Source organism: Natrix helvetica (assembly GCF_964273705.1).
Source record: "Natrix helvetica genome assembly, chromosome: 1".
Classification (NCBI taxonomy): Eukaryota; Metazoa; Chordata; class Lepidosauria; order Squamata; family Natricidae; genus Natrix; species Natrix helvetica.
In genome coordinates this window covers 351,075,788-351,094,891 of record NC_138548.1, presented here as the reverse complement: position 1 = coordinate 351,094,891, position 19,104 = coordinate 351,075,788, and the positions used below count along the sequence as shown (strand labels likewise).

Below are 19,104 nucleotides of genomic sequence, written 5' to 3'. Positions count from 1 at the left end.
GCCAGGAAAAATAGAGCTTGGGAGGGCCGTGTATGGTCCTCCCAGGATCCATTTTCAGTCGCAACCGCCACCTGCAACCCTTTGCCAGTGAGCTCAGGGGGGCTCCGTTTTCGCTGGCAGAGGATTGCAGGTGGCTGGACTGGCCAAAAATGGTGCTTGAGAGCCCGTTTTTGTTGAAAGAGCACTCAGGCCACAAGCACCCCCGATGAATGATGTCAAGCTGGCCATGCCCCCTGGTCCTGCCCCCTCCCGTACCCCATCCCCGAGGTCAAACGGAACCCTGATGCGACCCTCAATGAAATTGAGTTTGACACCCCTGCTCTAGATATACAAACTTTGTTTAAGCTATTGTGGTGCTTTCCTGAGGACTGGGAAATAGATGTCTCTTTATCCCTGGAGATGAAGACTAGGGAGAAAAATACTATTGAAAGCAGTCCACAGATCATTGCCGAGTGGGGCAAAACCCAGTTTGAAATTCTACTTTTGCGGAGATTAGACATCAATTGTCCTGCAATCTAGTGTCTTCAAGAGGTGCTTGGATGCCTGCTCCCATAATCCCTAGCAAAATTGCTATACAGGGAAGGGATACAAACAACGTACCGTAATTATTCTGAATTTTCCTTTCTGAACATCCGGCTCTATCATCCCTTTATTAAGAAAAATGTTTCTTATTTGAAAATGTTTTTATTTTGGGTTGCCCTCTGACATTGGTGCAGGGACGGCTTCACAACGGACAAGTAAGCAGTCAGGTTGCACTGTGTGTAGACAGTTGTGAGAAGGGGGGAAGGAGTGGCTACCTGACAGACTAGCCTAGGACTATCATACATAGCTGTGATGGTGAACCTATGGCACGCGTGCCACAGATGGCATGTGGAGCCATTTGTTAGGGTGCAGGCGTGGCCCTGTAAACTCCAGCTGCCCTGGCCAGCTGACTTCGGCCTCCTTTTTTGGCTGTTTTTCACCCTCCGGAGGGAGGGGACTTCTGGATTGCGTGTTGGGTTGTTTTTCATGCTCCGGAAGGCTCTGGAAGGCGAAAAACGGCCCTACGGGCAAACCAGAAGTCACCATTCCCAAACTTCCGGATTACTCGTAGGGCCATTTTTCGTACTCTGGAGGTTTCAGGGAAACCTGAAGCCTCTGGAGGGCCTCTGAGGAGGGGAGGGCTATTTTAGCCCTCCCCAGGTTTCTAGAAAGCCTCTGGAGCCTGGGAAGGTGAAAAAAAGTGTGCCAAAAGTGGGGGAGGGGTGGAAGTTGCGCGCATAGCATTATGGGAGTGGGCGCGCCCGTGCACGAACCCCCCCCCCCACTTTTGGCACCCAATCCAGAAATGGTTAGCCGTCCCTGATATTTAGACTCTTGAGGTCCAAAAGATCACAGAGAAGCACAGAAAGCTAATATTGTGCTGCCACTTCTGTTCGTCTGGAGCTTTTCAGCCGAGTCAATTGCCATTTTCCAAATAAATCCGTAAAGGAAAGTAGCATTGAGTCCTATTTGGAGGTAGCAGCCATATATGTGACTCAAGGCTACCTCCCCCTTTTAATTGCCCTCAGGAGAAATCGTAAGGCGGGCTTTATCATCCACGTAGAAGTAGGGCAGGAGAGCTTGTCCAGAGAAGGAGGCCTCGGAGTACAGGTAGTCCTCGACTTAGGACCACAATTGAGTCCGAAATTTCTCTTGCTAAACTGAGACTTTTGTTGTTAAGTGAGTTTTGCCCCATTTTACGACCCCCCCTTGCCTCAGGTGTTAAATGAATCACTGCAGTTGACATGTTAGTATCCCGGTTCTTAAGTGAATCTGGCTTCCCCATGGACTTTGCTTGTCAGAAGGTCGCAAAATGGGATCGCATCATCTTGGGACACTACAACCGTCATAAAGATGAACCTAGTTGTCAAGCGCCTGAATTCTGATCACGTGATTGTGGGTCACTGCAAAGGTCGTAACTGTGAAAAACGGTCATAAGCCACTTTTTCAAGTTCCTTTGCAAAACTTTGAACGGTCACTAAATGAACTCTTGTGAGTCGAGGACTATCTGTATACATGGAGCAGGGCACTGATCACCCGCCTGCCTTCACAGTTCAGAGATGCTCGATCTTTTTGGGTTTCTCGTTCAGGACCAGAGGAGGGTACTCAGGGGGCCTGAGGTATAGTAACTCTCTCCCCAGTTCCCAAAGAACCAGATGCCAACCTCTGGGCCATATTCAACCTCCTCATTCTTCCTCATCACTGATCTTTTACAGGTAAGGGTAAAGGTTCCCCTCACACATACATGCTAGTCGTTCCTGACTCTACGGGGCGATGCTCATCTCCGTTTCAAAGCCGAGGAGCCAGCGTTGTCCAAAGATGTCTCCGCAGTCATGTGGCCGGCACGACTAAATGCAGAAGGCGCATGGAACGCTGTTACCTTCCCACCAAAGGTGGTCCCTATTTTTCTACTTGCATCTTTACATGCTTTTGAACTGCTAGATTGGCAGAAGCTGGGACAAGTAATGGGAGCTCACTCCATTATGCGGCACTCCGGATTCAAACTACCGAACGTCCGACTTTTCTGATCGAGAAGCTCAGCATCTGAGCCACTGCATCCCTTTTACAGATCTTTTAGCCACCCCAATACTCTCTTCCTATGCTGACATCCCAGACATGTCTCCCACTTGCAAAACCTTCCTGTCCCAGGATGTAGAAACAGGGATTGAATAGCTCAGACTTCCTGGGAATATCCTGAATCTCTCCTCCCACTTTCACACTTCTGCTGTCTTTGGAGAGCACTAGCTAAGCATTCACTGTGTCAGGATCCAGAGTTACCATATTTTTCAGAGTATAGACGCACCGGAGTATAAGACACACCAAGATTTTGAAGAGGCAAATTAAAATAATTTTTTTGCACTCTGCAAACCTCCCCAAAACGGCCCATTTCCTGCGAAAACGGGCTTTTTTTTTTTTTTAAAAAAAGGGCATGAATAGCATTTAGGAGGCTTGTAGAGTGCTCCTGGGAGCTGGGGGGGGGAATTTCTGCCCTCCCCAGCCCCTTGGAGCACTCTATAAGCCTCCTAAAGGCTCTGCACGGCCATTTTGGTGAAGGGGACAGGGTTTCAGGAGGCAAAAGAATGTTGCATTCAGTGTATAAGATGCACCCAGATTTTCAGCCTCTTTTTTGAGGGAAAAGGGTACGTCTTATACTCTGAAAAATATAGCATGTTTTCTTTGGGGCGAAGAAAGGGAAAAAGAATGTAAAGGGCGAAGGATAGGATGCTTGAAGTTGGAAGTGTAGGGCAATGTCGCCCAGCCTGGCATCACTTTTGGAGGTTTCGCACTACAACTACCAGAATTCCAAGCAAGTGTGGTCAGTTTTGAGCATTGTAGTTTAAATAGGTCTGGATGCTGTCACATCAGGAAAAAATGTAGAGTTAGAAGGGACCTTGGAGGTCTACTAGTCCAACCCCGCGCCTGCTCAAGCAGGAAACCCTATACCAAGGGGGTGAAACTCTGCGACATCACGTCGTCACGTGATGTATCACAATTTTCCCTTCTGCGGATGTCAGGGTTTTGCTGGCTTTAAAAAGGCTTTGTCGGACCAGCCACAACTCAATAGAAACAATTCTTGGTTCCATCTGTTCAGAAAGGTGTATAGTTTTATTAGAGATCAAGTGCACTGCAGTAGTGCAAAGCCAGAACTGAGAATTGCGCGCCCAAATCTCCTAGGTTCAACTTTTTCCTCCCTTAACTGTTTCTCATTGCCCATGATTCAGGCAAGATGTTTTCATAATGGTCAGTCCAGCTTTGGCATATGACTCCCTCCTTCTTCCAGCTATGTGATCTTGAGGCAGCATCTCCAGGAGATACAGCCCTTACTTTCATCTCCCCAAGAATTCCCCCCTTCATTCCCTCTCTCCACAGTTCATGGCAGTCTGTCATTGGGTAACAGGGTGTCAGGCCTGTAGTTATGTTCTTTTTAGGATCTTTGGCCTGCCACACTTTCTTATAATTTTCTATGCTGTTTCAATAGTGTAGTAGTTGGGAGGGGGGAATAGAAAGGAGTAGGATTGTAGAATGGATTGTTGACATTCTTTTGTAGAAGCCAAGGTCATCTTTTGTCTCAGCACCTCGACACCTGGCCGGAAGAAGATGGGTGTACATGCCAGCGTGGAAGATGATGATTGGAACATGTGATGGATTTGTGGGTGTGGGGAGAGATCATGAACTTTCAACTAGGTGAACTTACAGGATGTAATTCAGAGTTGAAATTTCCATAGCCGTGCTAACATGCTTGCGGAATAAATTGCACCATTAAGGATGTTTTGCCTTGGACAATGATTTATTTCTGCATGGTATTTAGAACCCTAACATTATTTCAACTCTCCACTTTAAAAATATTTCACTACCTCCCTCCCCCTATCAAGGGGGAAGGGCTGGTGATGGAAGATCTGGTGATGGGGTCTCGGCATTCCCAATGCTGACCGGGACAGCGTAATTATCAGCGAAGAATAAATGAGAAGCTTTTGGTGATAAGAAGCTGAGTACGGAACTTCAAAGGCAATGGAATGCTGTTTCCAGTTTAATTGCATCTGGAGGAATGCAGGAGGAGACGCGACAAGACGAAGGAAATCTCAGACGGACTTCTTCAGCAAAATTGTGAGTGCATGCTCCCCCTCCTTCCCCCCCAGCTTAGAAGCAAGATTGGAAAAAAAAACACCCTTAGAACGGAGGGTTGGGCTCCTTCCAGACGGCAATAAATAAAATGGCTTATCACCATGCAACTAGCTAGAAGAAAGATTCCCTTTCAAAATGGGAATTTCAAAGGAGGCAGGAAGAAGGGATTTTTCCAGCATCTGTCACTTGCAAGCCACCACAAATGGGGCTGCAACCAGTAAATGAAGCAAATTGGGCAGTAAATTGGGCTTTCCTCCCAGGACTTGGATGGAAGAGATGCTACTTACAAACTCCTTTGCCATTAGCATGGGGAAATGCTCCAAGCCAGCAGAGGGCACCTACTTGGCCCATAACTCCTCCAAGCCAGCAGGAGGGTCCTTGGCACGTAAAACCCCCTAGCCAGCCATCATTGGTTGAGCTGCAACCTGTGAAGCAGGCAACCCCGGGATGGGTCTTAACCCCAGGTCATGGATGGGAGGGATGCCAGCGGGCACCTGCCCTCCCTCAGCAGATGGCACCATGGCAGAAAGCTGGGCAGTGGCCAACCGAGGGATTGACCTCCCCACCGGTTCCAGTCTCCCCTGCAAGGCCAAAAAGGGTTCTTACCAGACCTTCCTACAGAGAAGAAATCTCCATGGAAGAAGGGATTACCAAACAGAGGCCTGCATTGTGGATGGCAGGAAAATGTGCGCCTGCAAGGCCCCAAGTGGTTCTTACCCCACCTTCCTACAGAGTAGCAATCACCAACATGGAAGAAGGGATTACCAAAGCCAGGCCTGCAAGATGGGAAGCGGGACAAGGTGCATCTGCAATGCCCCAAAAGGTTCTTACTCCACCTTCCTACAGAGAAGCAATCTCCACCATGGAAGAAGGGTTTACCAAGGGGGCAGCTGCAAGTTGGAGAGCAAGGCAGTGTGATGAAACGGTTCCTGAGTTTAGAGATGTAACTAGGTTCCATTCCTCGTGGGGCCCAATTAAATGCCACCATTATTGTCAACTTGGCCACAGAGCATCAGAGTGCATGGCTCCAGCCCCAATGCCACAAACGTGCGCACCAACCACCACGGCGGTAAAGAGAGGGTCCCAGATGCCACCACAGAAGAGTCATCTGGGCCAACAACCTCTGGAAGAGGATCCCCAACTTAAGGTGAGGAAGTGTCCTACCAAGGGGGAGGCCTCGGAAGAGGAAAAGGGCAGACAATCTCCGGAGGAGGATCCCCAACTTAAGGTGACAAAGAGTCCAACTAAGGGGGAGGCCTCGGAGGGGGAAAAGCCTAAACGACCTCTGGAAGAGGATCCCCAACTTCAGGTGGCGAAGAGTCCTACCAAGGGGGAGGCCTCGGAGGAGGGAATTGCCGAAGAACAAATGGGTGTACCAGTCGCCATGGTGGTAAAGAGAGGGCCCCAGATGCCAGCACAGAAAAGTCATCTGGGCAAACGACCTCTGGAAGAGGATCCCCAGCTTAAGGTGACAAAGAGTCCTACCAAGCGGGAGGCCTCGGAGGAGGGAATTGCCGAAGAACAAACGTGTGTACCAATTGCCACGATGGTTAAGAGAGGGCCCCAGATGCCTGCACAGAAAAGTCATCTGGGCCAACAACCTCTGGAAGAGGATCCCCAACTTAAAGTGACGAAGTGTCCTACCAAGAGGGAGGCCTTGGAAGAGGAAAAGGGCAAACAATCTCCAGAGGAGGATCCCCAACTTAAGGTGACAAAGAGTCCCCTTAAGGGGGAGGCCTCGGAGGGGGAAATGCCCAACCGACCTCTGGAAGAGGACCCTCAACTTCAGGTGACGAAGAGTCCTACCAAGGGGGAGGCCTCGGAGGAGGAACAAGGCCAGCCGTGGATGAATGGATCCAAGAGCCCAGAACCTACAGCACCTGCAGCAGAGAGCCCGAAACGGCAATGGGAAGAGGTCGCAATGGACTTCATCATGGAACTCCCAGACAGCAGTGGGCATAAAGTAATTTGGACTGTGATTGATTTGTTTTCTAAGCAGGCACACTTCATTGCTTGCTCAGGATTGCCATCCGCAAACGAATTAGCGAAAATGTTTGTGAAACACATTTATCGCCTGCACGGAGTACCCAAGAGGATCATTTCAGACCGCGGAGTCCAGTTCACAGCCAAGTTCTGGAGAGAGGTCCTGAGATCTATTGGGTCCACACAAGAACTGAGCTCAGAGGTTCATCCCAGCATGAACGGCGCAGCAGAGGGAGCCAATGCGGTGGTGGAACAATACATCAGGTGTTTTGTGGACTATCAGCACGACAACTGGTCGGACTTGCTACCCTTCGCTGAAGTGGCGTACAACGATGCGGTCCACAGCAGCAGAGGATTAGCGGGTTTCCAGATTACCAGTGGCATGGAAGTTGTTGCCATGCCTGAGTTGCCTAGAGAACCTCCTTCTTTCATGTCTTTGAGTGAATGGATAGACATGCTAAAGAAAGGATGGGAGAATACGAAGAAGGCTCTAGCAGTTGCAGCAGAAGCCTACCAGAAGCAAGATGATCAACGTCGCTCACACCTAAACCCCTACCGTGTGGGGGACAATGTTTTTGTATCTACCAAATACATAAGATTAGAAATGCTTAGCAAGGAATTGGGTCCAAAATTTCTAGGTCCATTCCCAATAGTGAAGATAGTTAACTCAGTTACAGTTCAACTCAGTCTACCCAGAAGTCTAGGGGAAATTGACCCAGAATTTCATTGTAGCTTGTTGAAACCAGTAATTGGGTCTAACAGAAGAGCATCCACCCAAGCTCAATCTCCTCCTTTAGTGATGGAAGGGGAAACACAATCTGAGGTGGAAAAAATTGTAGATTTCAGGCTGAATAGGGGTTGCTTACAGTACTTAGTGCATTGGAAGGGTTACCCTTGGTCTGAAGCTAATTGGGTGAACAGTGGGAACCTAAAAGTGGAGAAGTTAGGAAAGCAAGTCAATGGGAAGTTTCCCGAGAAGTCAAGGGGTTCCCCTGGGTGGAGAAAAGGTGGTTAATTTTGTTATGTTAACTTTTATGTTATTCTCTTTGCAGGAAACGTTTTTCTTTTGAGGAGAGGCCGCCTGTCAGGCCTGTAGTTATGTTCTTTTTAGGATCTTTGGCCTGCCACACTTTCTTATAATTTTCTATGCTGTTTCAATAGTGTAGTAATTGGGAGGGGGGAATAGAAAGGAGTAGGATTGTAGAATGGATTGTTGACATTCTTTTGTAGAAGCCAAGGTCATCTTTTGTCTCAGCACCTCGACACCTGGCCGGAAGAAGATGGGTGTACATGCCAGCGTGGAAGATGATGATTGGAACATGTGATGGATTTGTGGGTGTGGGGAGAGATCATGAACTTTCAACTAGGTGAACTTACAGGATGTAATTCAGAGTTGAAATTTCCATAGCCGTGCTAACATGCTTGCGGAATAAATTGCACCATTAAGGATGTTTTGCCTTGGACAATGATTTATTTCTGCATGGTATTTAGAACCCTAACACAGGGAAGTACAAGCAAGCATACGATGGCAGCTGACAGGCTTAGTTAGAATGGTTTGTTAATACAGATCAGTTTGCCATCTACATCCTGGGTAAAAATCTGTGAAATAGACAAGGGACTTGTACAACAAAAATCCTAATAAATTCCACTTATTTAATGACAACATCCAGCACTAAGAGTTCCAAGAATTTGAACAAAGAGGATTTTTCTTACTCATGGATTCAGGAGGGGGAAAAAAGTGACTAACGTTTTTGCTCCTTGATTATGATTTCTATATGCTTTCATTCTGGTTTTTGAGGAAGTGGAAAGAAATTGCAGTGCAACAAAGCAAGATCTGAGGACTAGCTTCTCTCCCCCCCCCTCTCTCTCACACACACACACACACTCACACACACACATCTGTCCATCCATCCATCAATACTGGCCCTCATATTTGAATTTCTTGTACACACACAAACACACACATTTTATTTTAATGTTTCAAGCTACCCAGAGTCACTCTGCAGCAAGAGAAGCAGGAAACAAATTAAATTTACTTAAATAAATAGGTTCTGCATAGCATTTTATTTATGTCTTTTAGCTTTGTATAGAGACAGTCACTAAGCCACTAAGCAAGGACTATCTGTAATTTGAGATCTGGGAGCCACGAATTCAGTCAACCAATTTGCCACTGAGTGACTGCAGTATTTTGTCAAATCCAAGGGCTTTTCAATGGAAATTAAATATGACTTTACGATGCAGAAAAGCCAGCAGTGATTTTATTTCCATGCCTGGCAGTATAGCAAAGGTTTTAGTCAAGAGCATACAGCAGCCTCTGCAAAAATTAAGGCATCCATTTGGCCCCTTAAAAACTATCCCCCCAAATGCAGAATAATGGGTGGGTCATCCTTGTTAAACACCATTTATTTTGTAACCCTAGTTATGAGTAATTGATAAGGTAAAGGTAACACATATGTGCTAATCGTTCCTAACTCTAGGGGGCAGTGCTCATCTCCATTTCAAAGCCAAAGAGCTGAAGACTGTCTCCATGGTCATGTGGCCGGCATGACTAAACACCAAAGGCGCATGGAACGCTGTTACCTTCCCACCAAAGGTGGTCCCGATTTTTCTACTTGCATTTTTTATGTGCTTTTGAACTGCTAGGCTGGCAGAAGCTGGGACAAGTAACGGGAGCTCACTCCATTACATGGCGCTAGGGATTTGAACTGCCAACCTTTCTGATCGACAAGCTCAACAACTTAGCCACTGAGCCACCATGGCCCTGTGAGTAATCGATACCAAACCCCTGTTCAGGAAACATACATGTCCTTCAGAAGGCTCAGAGTAGATCATGTTTGACTGTTTTAGGATGCAGTGACGTTTGTGTGGTTTTTCCCAGGGGTGGCTGGTATTTTGAGACTTTCTCCTTCATGTGAAATTTCTGGTGTTTCACTATGTGCGACCGGTGAGTGAAGCACTTCCCGCACTCCAAGCATTTGTAAGGTTTCTCCCCCGTGTGGACTCGCTTGTGAGCCAAGACGTTGGATCGATCTGAAAAGCGTTTCCCACACTCGGAACACGCATAGGGCTTCTCCCCCGTGTGAACCCTTTTGTGCCTGGCGAGGGAGGAACTGTCCGAAAAGCATTTCCCACACTCCGAGCACACGTAAGGCTTCTCTCCCGTGTGGATGCGCTGATGTTTGACCAGGCCTGACCGCTGAGCAAAGAATTTCCCACACTCCAAGCAGGTGTAAGGTTTCTCGGCTGTGTGGATACGACAGTGCTTCACGAGAGACGAGGGCCGAGGAAAACATTTGCCGCACTCCAGGCACTCGTAGGGTTGTTCTCCCGTGTGGACCATCCAGTGACTCACGAGGGTCGAATGCTGGTCAAAACACTCCCCACACTCGGAGCATTTGAAGGGGTTCATCCCTCTGTGAGTCCTCTGGTGAGCCACCACGTGGGACCTGTCCGCGAAACACTTGCCACACTGGAGGCACTTGTAGGGTTTCTTGCCCGTGTGGGCTCTCTGGTGCCTCACGAAGGCCGGGTGGTCGGCAAAATGTTCCCCACACTGCAGACATTTGTGTTGTTTCTCTTGGAGGTGGACCTTCTGGTGGCTCGAAAGGCCCAACGCGTGAGCAAAACGCTTCCCGCATTCCAGACACACGTGGGGGTCGCCCATGGCAACCCTGTCCTGACAGTGCATGACGAGAGCAGAGGACCATGGGAAACTCCCCCTGCAGTCTAGGCACTCATAAGCCTCCTCTTCTGGGTTCATCCGCCAGTGGTCCGTGAAGGTAGAAGATCGCTGAGCCTGTTCCTCACACTCCATGCATTCATAAGGTCTCTCTGCGGGGAGCTTTCCCGGTGGGGTTGCAGGGCCCGACCAGCAAGTAAAAGAGTTCCCACAGGTCTCACACAGGAAGGACTCCTTTCCCACAAGGTGTTTGTGGTGTGCCTCATTGTAGTATTTGCCGTGCAGCGGAGGAGATAAGCTGCTTTCCACAGAAACTTCTGGTGGAGTAAAAGACAAATACAGTTTGTCTTATGACCATGGTTGAACACCCAAAATTTCTTTTTTTTTAAAGTTTTACGTATTTTTTAATTTTAATTTGAACATTTCATCTTCCATTAAACAGTGTGTCGTCGGAGTACAAATATCTCTGTGCAATAACAATGAAAATTTACAGTATTCTATTACACTGATGTTAATTCTCTAATTTTACAATAATAATGAGAAGCATAATAAACCTATTTCATTTCTCCCTCTTAACATATATTCTAATGAATATAATAATAATATTAAACACAATAGCATTGTCAGTCATATTAGTAAAAATTATATTGTTTACATCTCTGTCTTAACATATTTTCTATATTTCACTGATCTCCATTTATTTCTATCTTCTGTCTTTGTTCTCAAACCATCCATAAAAAAGCTCCCATGTCATATAATACTCAGTTTGTTCTTTCTCCTGGATAGGCAGCATTAATCTATTCATTTCTGCACATTCTAATATTTTCCTAATCTCATTCTCATCAGTAGGGACCTCTTCACTCTTCACCAGTTTTGTGCAAATACAATTCTAGCTGCAGTTAGTACATGTATCATTAAGTATGCATTTCTTTTACTATAGGTTTCGGGCAAAATCCCCAGAAAAATATTTCTGGTTTTGGTTTTGAGCCCAAAAATTCTGTTGGTAAGCGAGACAGCTGTTAAATGAGTTTTTCCCCATTTATGACTGTTCTAGTCATAGTTGTTAAGTGAATCACTGGAGTTACCGTATTTTTCAGAGTATAAGACGGACCTTTTTCCCTCACAAAAGAGGCTGAAAATCTGGGTGCGTCTTACACACTGAATACAGCATTTCTTGCCTCCCAAAACCCCACCCTGTTTGCAAAAATGGCCGTGCATAGCCTTTAGGAGGCTTGCAAAGTGCTCCTGGGGGCTGGGGAGGGCAGAAATGAGCGAAAAATGGCCTGGTTTTTTGCTCAATTTTGCCCCCTCCCCAGGCCCCAGGAGCACTCTATAAGCCTCCTAAAGGTTATGCATGCCCTTTAAAAAAAACAAAAGCCTGTTTTCGCAAAAAACGGGCCGTTTTGGGAAGGTTTGCAGAGTGTAAAACCTTTTTTTTTTAATTTGCCTCTTCAAAATTTAGGTGCATCTTATACTCGGGTGCGTCTTATACTCCAAAAATACGGTAAGTTAGTAACATGGTTGTTAGGTGAATCTGGCTTCCCCACTGACTTCGCTCGTCAAAAGGTCGCAAAAGTTGATTACATGACCCCTGGGACATCGCAACTGTTATAAATACGTGCCAGTTGCCAAGCATTTGAATTTTGAACCCCGTGACCATGGGGATGCTGCAACAGTCATACGTGTGAAAAATGGTCGCAAGTCTTTTTTTTCTAGTGCTGCTGCAACTTTGTCACTAAATGAGTGGTCGTAAGTCAAGAACTACCTGTACAATGGTCATTGCTAGGCTAAGAAAACATTACAGTCTAACTCAAGTGTTCCTGAAACCTGGCAAATTTAAGGCCTATGGCAGGGGTGTCCAAACTTGAGAACTTTAAGACTTGTGGACTTCAACTCCCAGAATTCCCCAGCAAGTTTAAGTAGGGCTGGGAGGCAGTGATTGGCCCAGTGTCATCCAGCTGACTTTCATGCCTAAGACGGGACTAGAACTTACAGTCTCCTATGTTCTAGCCCAGCATCTTAACTACTGACTGTTGCAATATTCTCTACATGGGGCTGCCCTTGAAATGCACCTGGGAGCTCCAGTTGGTGCAAAATGCAACAGCACCCGTGGTTCTGTGCAGACCTCGGCATGCACATTTTTCACCTCTCCTGCAGGAGCCGCATTGGTTGCCAATTTGCTTCCAGGTGCAATTCAAGGTGTTGGTGGTCACCTTTAAAGCCCTTCATGGCTTGAGTCCAGGTTAATTGAGGGACCATCTCTTACCGGTTACATCTACCCGACCCACTAGAGTGGGAAAAGAAGGAACGTTGTGGGTCCCATCCCCTATGGAGATACACCTGGTTGGGACCCCGAAGAAGGGCCTTCTTTGTAGTGGCTCCCTCTCTCTGGAACATCAGAGGTTAGAATGGCCCCCACTCTAACACTCTTCCGAAAGGTGCTGAAGATGTGGTTCTACCAGCGGGCCAGAACAGAATGGAGCCCCTTAAATGGCTGATATGAATGTGGGTGCTGTGTCTAGGATGGGAGGAGAATGGGGGCTATTATTTATTATTTTTTACTATTTTCTTTTATTACTCTTATTTTTATATGATGCTTTTATATTGGGTAAGCCACCTTGAGTCGCCGGGGGCGAATAGGAAGCAATATAAAATTCCTGAAATAAATCAATAAAATCAATAAAGAAATAACCACTAGATTAAATAAGCTCAATGGTCTGATTACTAAACCTTTACCTCCATTGGTGTTAGATATCTTGGTATCGTCCAATTTGGAGGTTTCTGGCAGCCACGGCTCTTCCCCACGCTCTATCTGAGAGATAAGGGCGGGCTTGAGGACTAGAAAACCTGGAGGCAAATAGATATGGAAAAATGTGATCAGCAAGTCCGTTCTGGAGCAGGCTGTGCCTTCTGAGCATGGTTCAAAAAGAAATCAAAATGGTGACTGCTAAAAAGCAGGTGGAGCTTCCATCAAGCCGTTGTGGCTGCCATCTTGACTTTTTTTTTTACCATATCCTGAAGCCACTTCAGAGGCAGAGCAAAACATGGCAATATGCTGAGAGTGAAAAATGACTTTACACCAGCCCAAGAAAAAAAAAATGCCCTCAAGAGAAAGTGTGTATATATCTACCCAAGCACCTACACAACACCCATTTACACATATTGTATACATACCTAAATATATACCTGAATCATATATCTATATCTATACATATGTATGTGTGTGTGAGAGCGTGCGCACACACGCACGCACACACACACACACAGTGCATTTTTGAATACGTAGCAGAAAGAGGAAACTTTGAGAGTTCAAAACTGTGACTGTAGTTTAATAGAAAGAAGGACTAGGGGAGACATGATAGCAGTGTTCCAATATCTCAGGGCCTGCCACAAAGAAGAGGGAGTCAAATTATTCTCCAAGGCACCTGAGGGTAGAGCAAGAAGCAATGGGTGGAAACTAATCAAGCAGAGAAGCAACTTAGAACTGAGGAGAAATTTCCTGACAGTTAGAACAATTAATCAGTGGAACAGCTTGCCTCCAGAAGTTGTGAATGCCCCAACACTGGAAGTCTTTAAGAAGATGTTGGATAGCCATTTGTCTGAAACGGTATAGGGTTTTCTGCCTAGGCAGGGGGTTGGACTAGAAGACCTCCAAGGTCCCTTCCAACTCTCCTATTGTATTATTGCATCTAGATGTCCAGTGATACCACACAGCCTCCTCTCAGAAGGTAACATAACATAATAGCAGAGTTGGAAGGGACCTTGGAGGTCTTCTAGTCCAACCCCCTGCTCAAGCAGGAAACACTACACCACTTCAGACAAATGGTTATCCAACATCTTCTTTAAAACTTCCAGTGTTGGAGCATTCACAACTTCCAGAGGCAATTGTTCTGTCAGGAAATTTCTCCTCAATTCTAGGTTGCTTCTCTCCTTGATTAGTTTCCACCCATTGCTTCTTGTCCTGCCCTCAGGTGCCTTGGAGAATAGTTTGACTCCCTCTTCTTTGTGACAACCCCTGAGATATTGGGAGACTGCTATCATGTCTCCCCTAGTCCTTCTTTTCATCACACTAGACATACCCAGTTCCTGCAACCGTTCTTCATATGTTTTAGTCTCCAGTCGCCTAATCATCTTTGTTGCTCTTCTCTGCACTCTTTCTAGAGCCTCTTTTCTACATCGTGGCGACCAAAACTGAATGCGGTATTCCAAGTGTGACCTTACAAGGCATTATCAAGTGGTATTAACACCTCATGTGATCTTGAATGTAGCAAAGAAAACATACAAAACATACAACCTCAACCTAAGTCATAGGACAAATAGCAAGAAATCTTTGCTGTAATTATAATACTATGCCTGGTTTCGTAGGAATTTGATGAAATGCATTTGAATTCAAACATTATTTGAACTGAGGGAGGAGACTGATAAAATAATAAGGATGTTTTGCCTTTGCCGGATTTTTTCCTCCTTCCCTAGATCCTGGGTCCGGAGTTGTCTCTCTCAAACTGTAACAAAACTTTGAGGGTTAAGTCCTCAACCTAAGACCACAATTGGGATCTGAATTTCAGTCATAAGTTGTGGTATGTTGAGGCACCCACATGCCCTGATGCAATGTTTCTATCATTTTTTACAGAGCTTTTAAGTGAATCATGTAGTCGTTCAATAAACTCTATTCTCCCAAATTGGCTATTTATTTTATTTTTGCCGGAAAATAAAAAAAAATGTACAGTAAAAGTTAAATAACCAAAATAAAGGACCAAAGTGGGTTTTTGGAATAATAAGTCTTAAGGGCAGCTTTTTGAAATGTCCCAAAGCTGTTTTTTCAAGAGGCAACTGGAATTTCTGGTTTTGCTTCAGCTTTGAACTGAAGAAGCTTCTTGGATGGGAAGCAAAATATCTTCAAAGAAAAGAAAGTCCAGCTGCCTCTTGAAAAAGCACCTTTGAGACAATCATGACCTGAATGACTGAAAATCTCCATAGACTTTCGGTATAAGTTTAATTTAAGAAATGTATAATAAGGAAGGATGATCACTGTAAATAAAATGGTTCAAACTTTTTCTGCAACATCCTAGAAGATTAATGAAGGATTCCAGTGGTGAAATTCAAATCTTTTTACTACCGGTTCTGTGGATGTGGCTTGGTGGGCGTGGCAAGGAAAAGATACTGCAAAATCCCCATTCCCTCCCCACTCTGGGGCCAGCCAGAAGAGGTATTTGCTGGTATTCCAAACTATTCAGAATTTCCGCTACTGGTTCTCCAGAACCTGCTGAATTTCACCTCTGAAAGATTCCCTTGTGGTTGCTCTCATTTCCTATGGGAGAGAAAGCATTCTACAATCCCACTGTTTCTGTCTCTCACTGGCCATAGAGGATACATATCGGCTTTTCATCTAGCCCCCTTACCCAGTGAGGTCACAATCCCGTAATTTTCCACCATGACATCTTCATACAAAGTTCTCTGTTTTCGATCCAGCAGAGCCCCCTGGTCCTCTGTGAAATACACAGCCACATCTTCAAATGTCACTGAATTCTGTAAGAAAAATAACATTTAACAGATATGTATGTGTGCATATGTATCTAGATAGTTTATTCATTAATTTTTAAAAATGTATTTATTTATTACATTTATATGGCTCAATAAATAATGAGTGGAACTCTGGTGCAACCTATGAAACCAGGCATCAAATTAAAATAGTCTGATGATAATCGGTAGAAAGCAAAATGATTCACCAGTTAAGACCTTATCCACATAGGTGTATCCTTAGGTTATAAGCAGTTTACTCTTTCGAAAATTCAAATTGCAGGATACGTGCTCCATGCCACACCTACAGCCTGGCACAACATTTGATGGGGGCAGAGATTGAGTTTCCTCACTGCAGACTCTGGCCTGTGTAGGCCAACACTGGAAGTCTTTAAGAAGATGTTGGGTAGCCATTTGTCTGAAATGGTATAGGGTTTCCTGCCTAGGCAGGGGGTTGGACTAGAAGACCTCCAAGTTCCCTTCCAACTCTGCTCTTGTATTGTATTGTAAATGGGATGTAAGGACTACAAAAAGCAAATCTACAGATAAACAAATTGGCACGCAGTCATTAAGGGCTAGCTGCAGTTACTAAATTCTGCAATTCTGGAAGTGAGATTGTGCAAAAGAACTACCGTACCTAATTCCATGATGGCGAACCTATAGCACACATGCCACAGGTGGCACACAGCGCCCTCTCTGTGGGCACGGGAGCCATCGCCCTAGTTCAGCTCGACCGGGCATGTGCATGTGGTGTCTCCCACCTGGTCCCAGCTGGTCATCGGGTCTCTGGCATACATGCACAGGGGGAGGGGAGCGTGCAGAGGCCACACGCGCATGCACAGGGGGCGTGCATGCGTGGGGGCAGGGGGCATGCATGGTGGGTACGGGCATGCAAGGGGGGGGCTTGGGGGGGTGCACGCACATTGCATTTTGAGGGTTCGGGCGCACTTTGGGCACTCGCTCCAGAAAAGGTTAGCCATCCCTGACCTAATCCATTATCCCTTCGCACAGTGCTCAACTAGATTTTTCAGGGAATTTTTCAAGTGCAATTTGAGCATTTCCCATTTATGATCCTCAACCTGATTTCCAGTACATTTAAAGCAGAAACAGAAAAACAGGATAAAAATCTCATTTATGGAGCTACTGAAAAACAGTAGTCCTGTATGAAATGCTGTACTAACTGGAAATCAGAAATCCTACCAAGCTCTTTTAAGTCACTCAGTGGTATTGCAATACATCCAAATCTATATTTTATCCAATCCAGACTTAATGTAGGTTGCAGATTCTGTGTATCTCAGTCTTAGAAACTTTAAGACGTGTGAATTTCAGCTCGCAGAATTCCCCAGGGAGCATCACTGGCTGAAAAATTCTGGGAGTTGAAGTCCCCACACCTTAAATTTGCCAAGGTTGAGAAACACTGCTCTAAATAGACTTCAATGCTGCAGTCAAAAACAGTCCATTTCCTGACATGAGATGTCCCAGCTAAAACAGCATTGCTCCCCCACAAGTTTTCCCCAACTGTGTGGACTTCAACTCCCAGAATTCTCAGCAACATCCTTGCCAGCAAAAGAATTTTGGAAGCTGGTCCATCAGTCTGCAGATTGCTCACTTACTGAACAGCATTCTTGTCCATTTTGTGAAAAGGAAGCTAACTTTCTCACCTTAATGTGACTCTCAGGAATTGTGGTCAATGGACTGAAGTCATATTCCATTATCCCAGCCAGGTTTACTACTGGAAAGAATTATCATAGCATTTGGAGCTCTGTGTGGTTATTTATCTGTGTGGGGGACATAAACAGGATTTGTTTGTTAGTGATTCAGTTGTTTCAACCATGCAATATATACAAGGCTTCAAGCCAAGAAATGAAAGACCTGGAATAGTTTATGTCTCCTTTTTGTCTTATCATTCCTCATTTTCTATGGAAGTCCAAATATTTTACTGCCTGAATGAAAACACATCTTAAACCCCAGCCTGGATGTTCAATATCCAAAGGCCACCAAGTTATCAAATGTGAGAAGTGTTTCCCCGCATTCCTGGGCATTTAAAATATAACAACATGGACACATTAACTAGCTACGTATCTCTTGTGACTTCAAGACAGCACATTCTTGTTTGAAAAAACAGTGTTTTTCAGAGCAACCAGCTGGTGACACAAAACCCGCTGCTGCGTACCTCCCTAAAACTAGAATAATATACGGCATGAAAGACAAGAAGCAACCCAGAAACAGCTTGCCTCCAGAAGTTGTGAATCAAGGCTGCATCAACAGAGGGATAGAATCAAGATCACGTGAAGTGTTGATGCCGCTTTATAATGCCTTGGTGAGGCCACACTTGGAATGCTGCATTCAGTACTGGTCACCACAATGTAGAAAAGATGTGGAGACTCTAGAAAGAGTGCAGAGAAGAGCAACAAAGAGGATTAGGGGACTGGAGACTAAAACATATGAAGAACGGTTGCAGGAACTGGGCATGGCTAGTTTAATAGAAAGAAAGACTAGGGGAGACATGATAGCAGTGTTCCAATATCTCAGGGGTTGCCACAAAGAAGAGGGAGTCAAGCTATTCTCCAAGGCACCTGAGGGCAGAACAAGAAGCAATGGGTGGAAACTAATCAAGGAGAGAAGAAACTTAGAACCGAGGAGAAATTTCCTGACAGTTAGAACAATTAATCAGTGGAACAGCTTGCCTCCAGAAGTTGTGAATGCCCCAACACTGGAAGTCTTTAAGAAGATGTTGGATAGCCATTTGCCTGAAACGGTATAGGGTTTCCTGCCTAGGCAGGGGGTTGGACTAGAAGACCTCCAAGGTCCCTTCCAACTCTACTATTGTATTATTGTATTAAATGAAATAAACTGTTGCACTTTTTATTATGTACAGGACTTGGTGAGGGTGAATGGTCCACTTGTGGATAGAGGCTGAATTTAGGCAAAAATTCTTAGTCTCATCTCTCCTTCCATAATCCTGAAAGTCTCCCTACCCTACATTAATCTCCTACCTGTCAACAACTGCTTCAGCTTCAACCCCAGTAATACATGGGCAAAGAATCAATACAAACCCAGGATAAGCTGCCCTAGTCTTTCAGCAACAGAGTGGTCGACGCCTGGAATGCTCTCCCCGACTCCGTTGTTACAGCCTCAAACCCCCACAGCTTCAACCTTAAACAGTCTACCGTGGACCTCACCCCATTCCCAAGAGGTCCGTAAAGGGGGCATGCATAAGCGTACCAGCGTGCCTACCGTCCCTGTCCTACTGTCCCCATTTATTTGTACTTACTTCCTTT

General features: G+C 45.5%; 1 protein-coding gene across 1 annotated transcript in view; it reads right to left on the bottom strand.

The window, feature by feature from the left end:
• Positions 1–8,088: 8,088 nt before the first annotated feature.
• The window catches only part of LOC309382608 (uncharacterized protein), an 11,440-nt gene continuing 424 nt past the window's right edge, over positions 8,089–19,104 (bottom strand). The window contains exons 2-5 of the mRNA XM_081934304.1: positions 17,485–17,601; positions 15,706–15,832; positions 13,043–13,153; positions 8,089–10,623 (exon numbers count right to left, since the gene is read on the bottom strand). Coding sequence (XP_081790430.1) covers positions 9,446–10,623; positions 13,043–13,153; positions 15,706–15,832; positions 17,485–17,535 — 1,467 coding nt within the window. The 5' untranslated portion in view covers positions 17,536–17,601 and the 3' untranslated portion in view covers positions 8,089–9,445. The remainder of the gene's footprint in view (positions 10,624–13,042; positions 13,154–15,705; positions 15,833–17,484; positions 17,602–19,104) is intronic.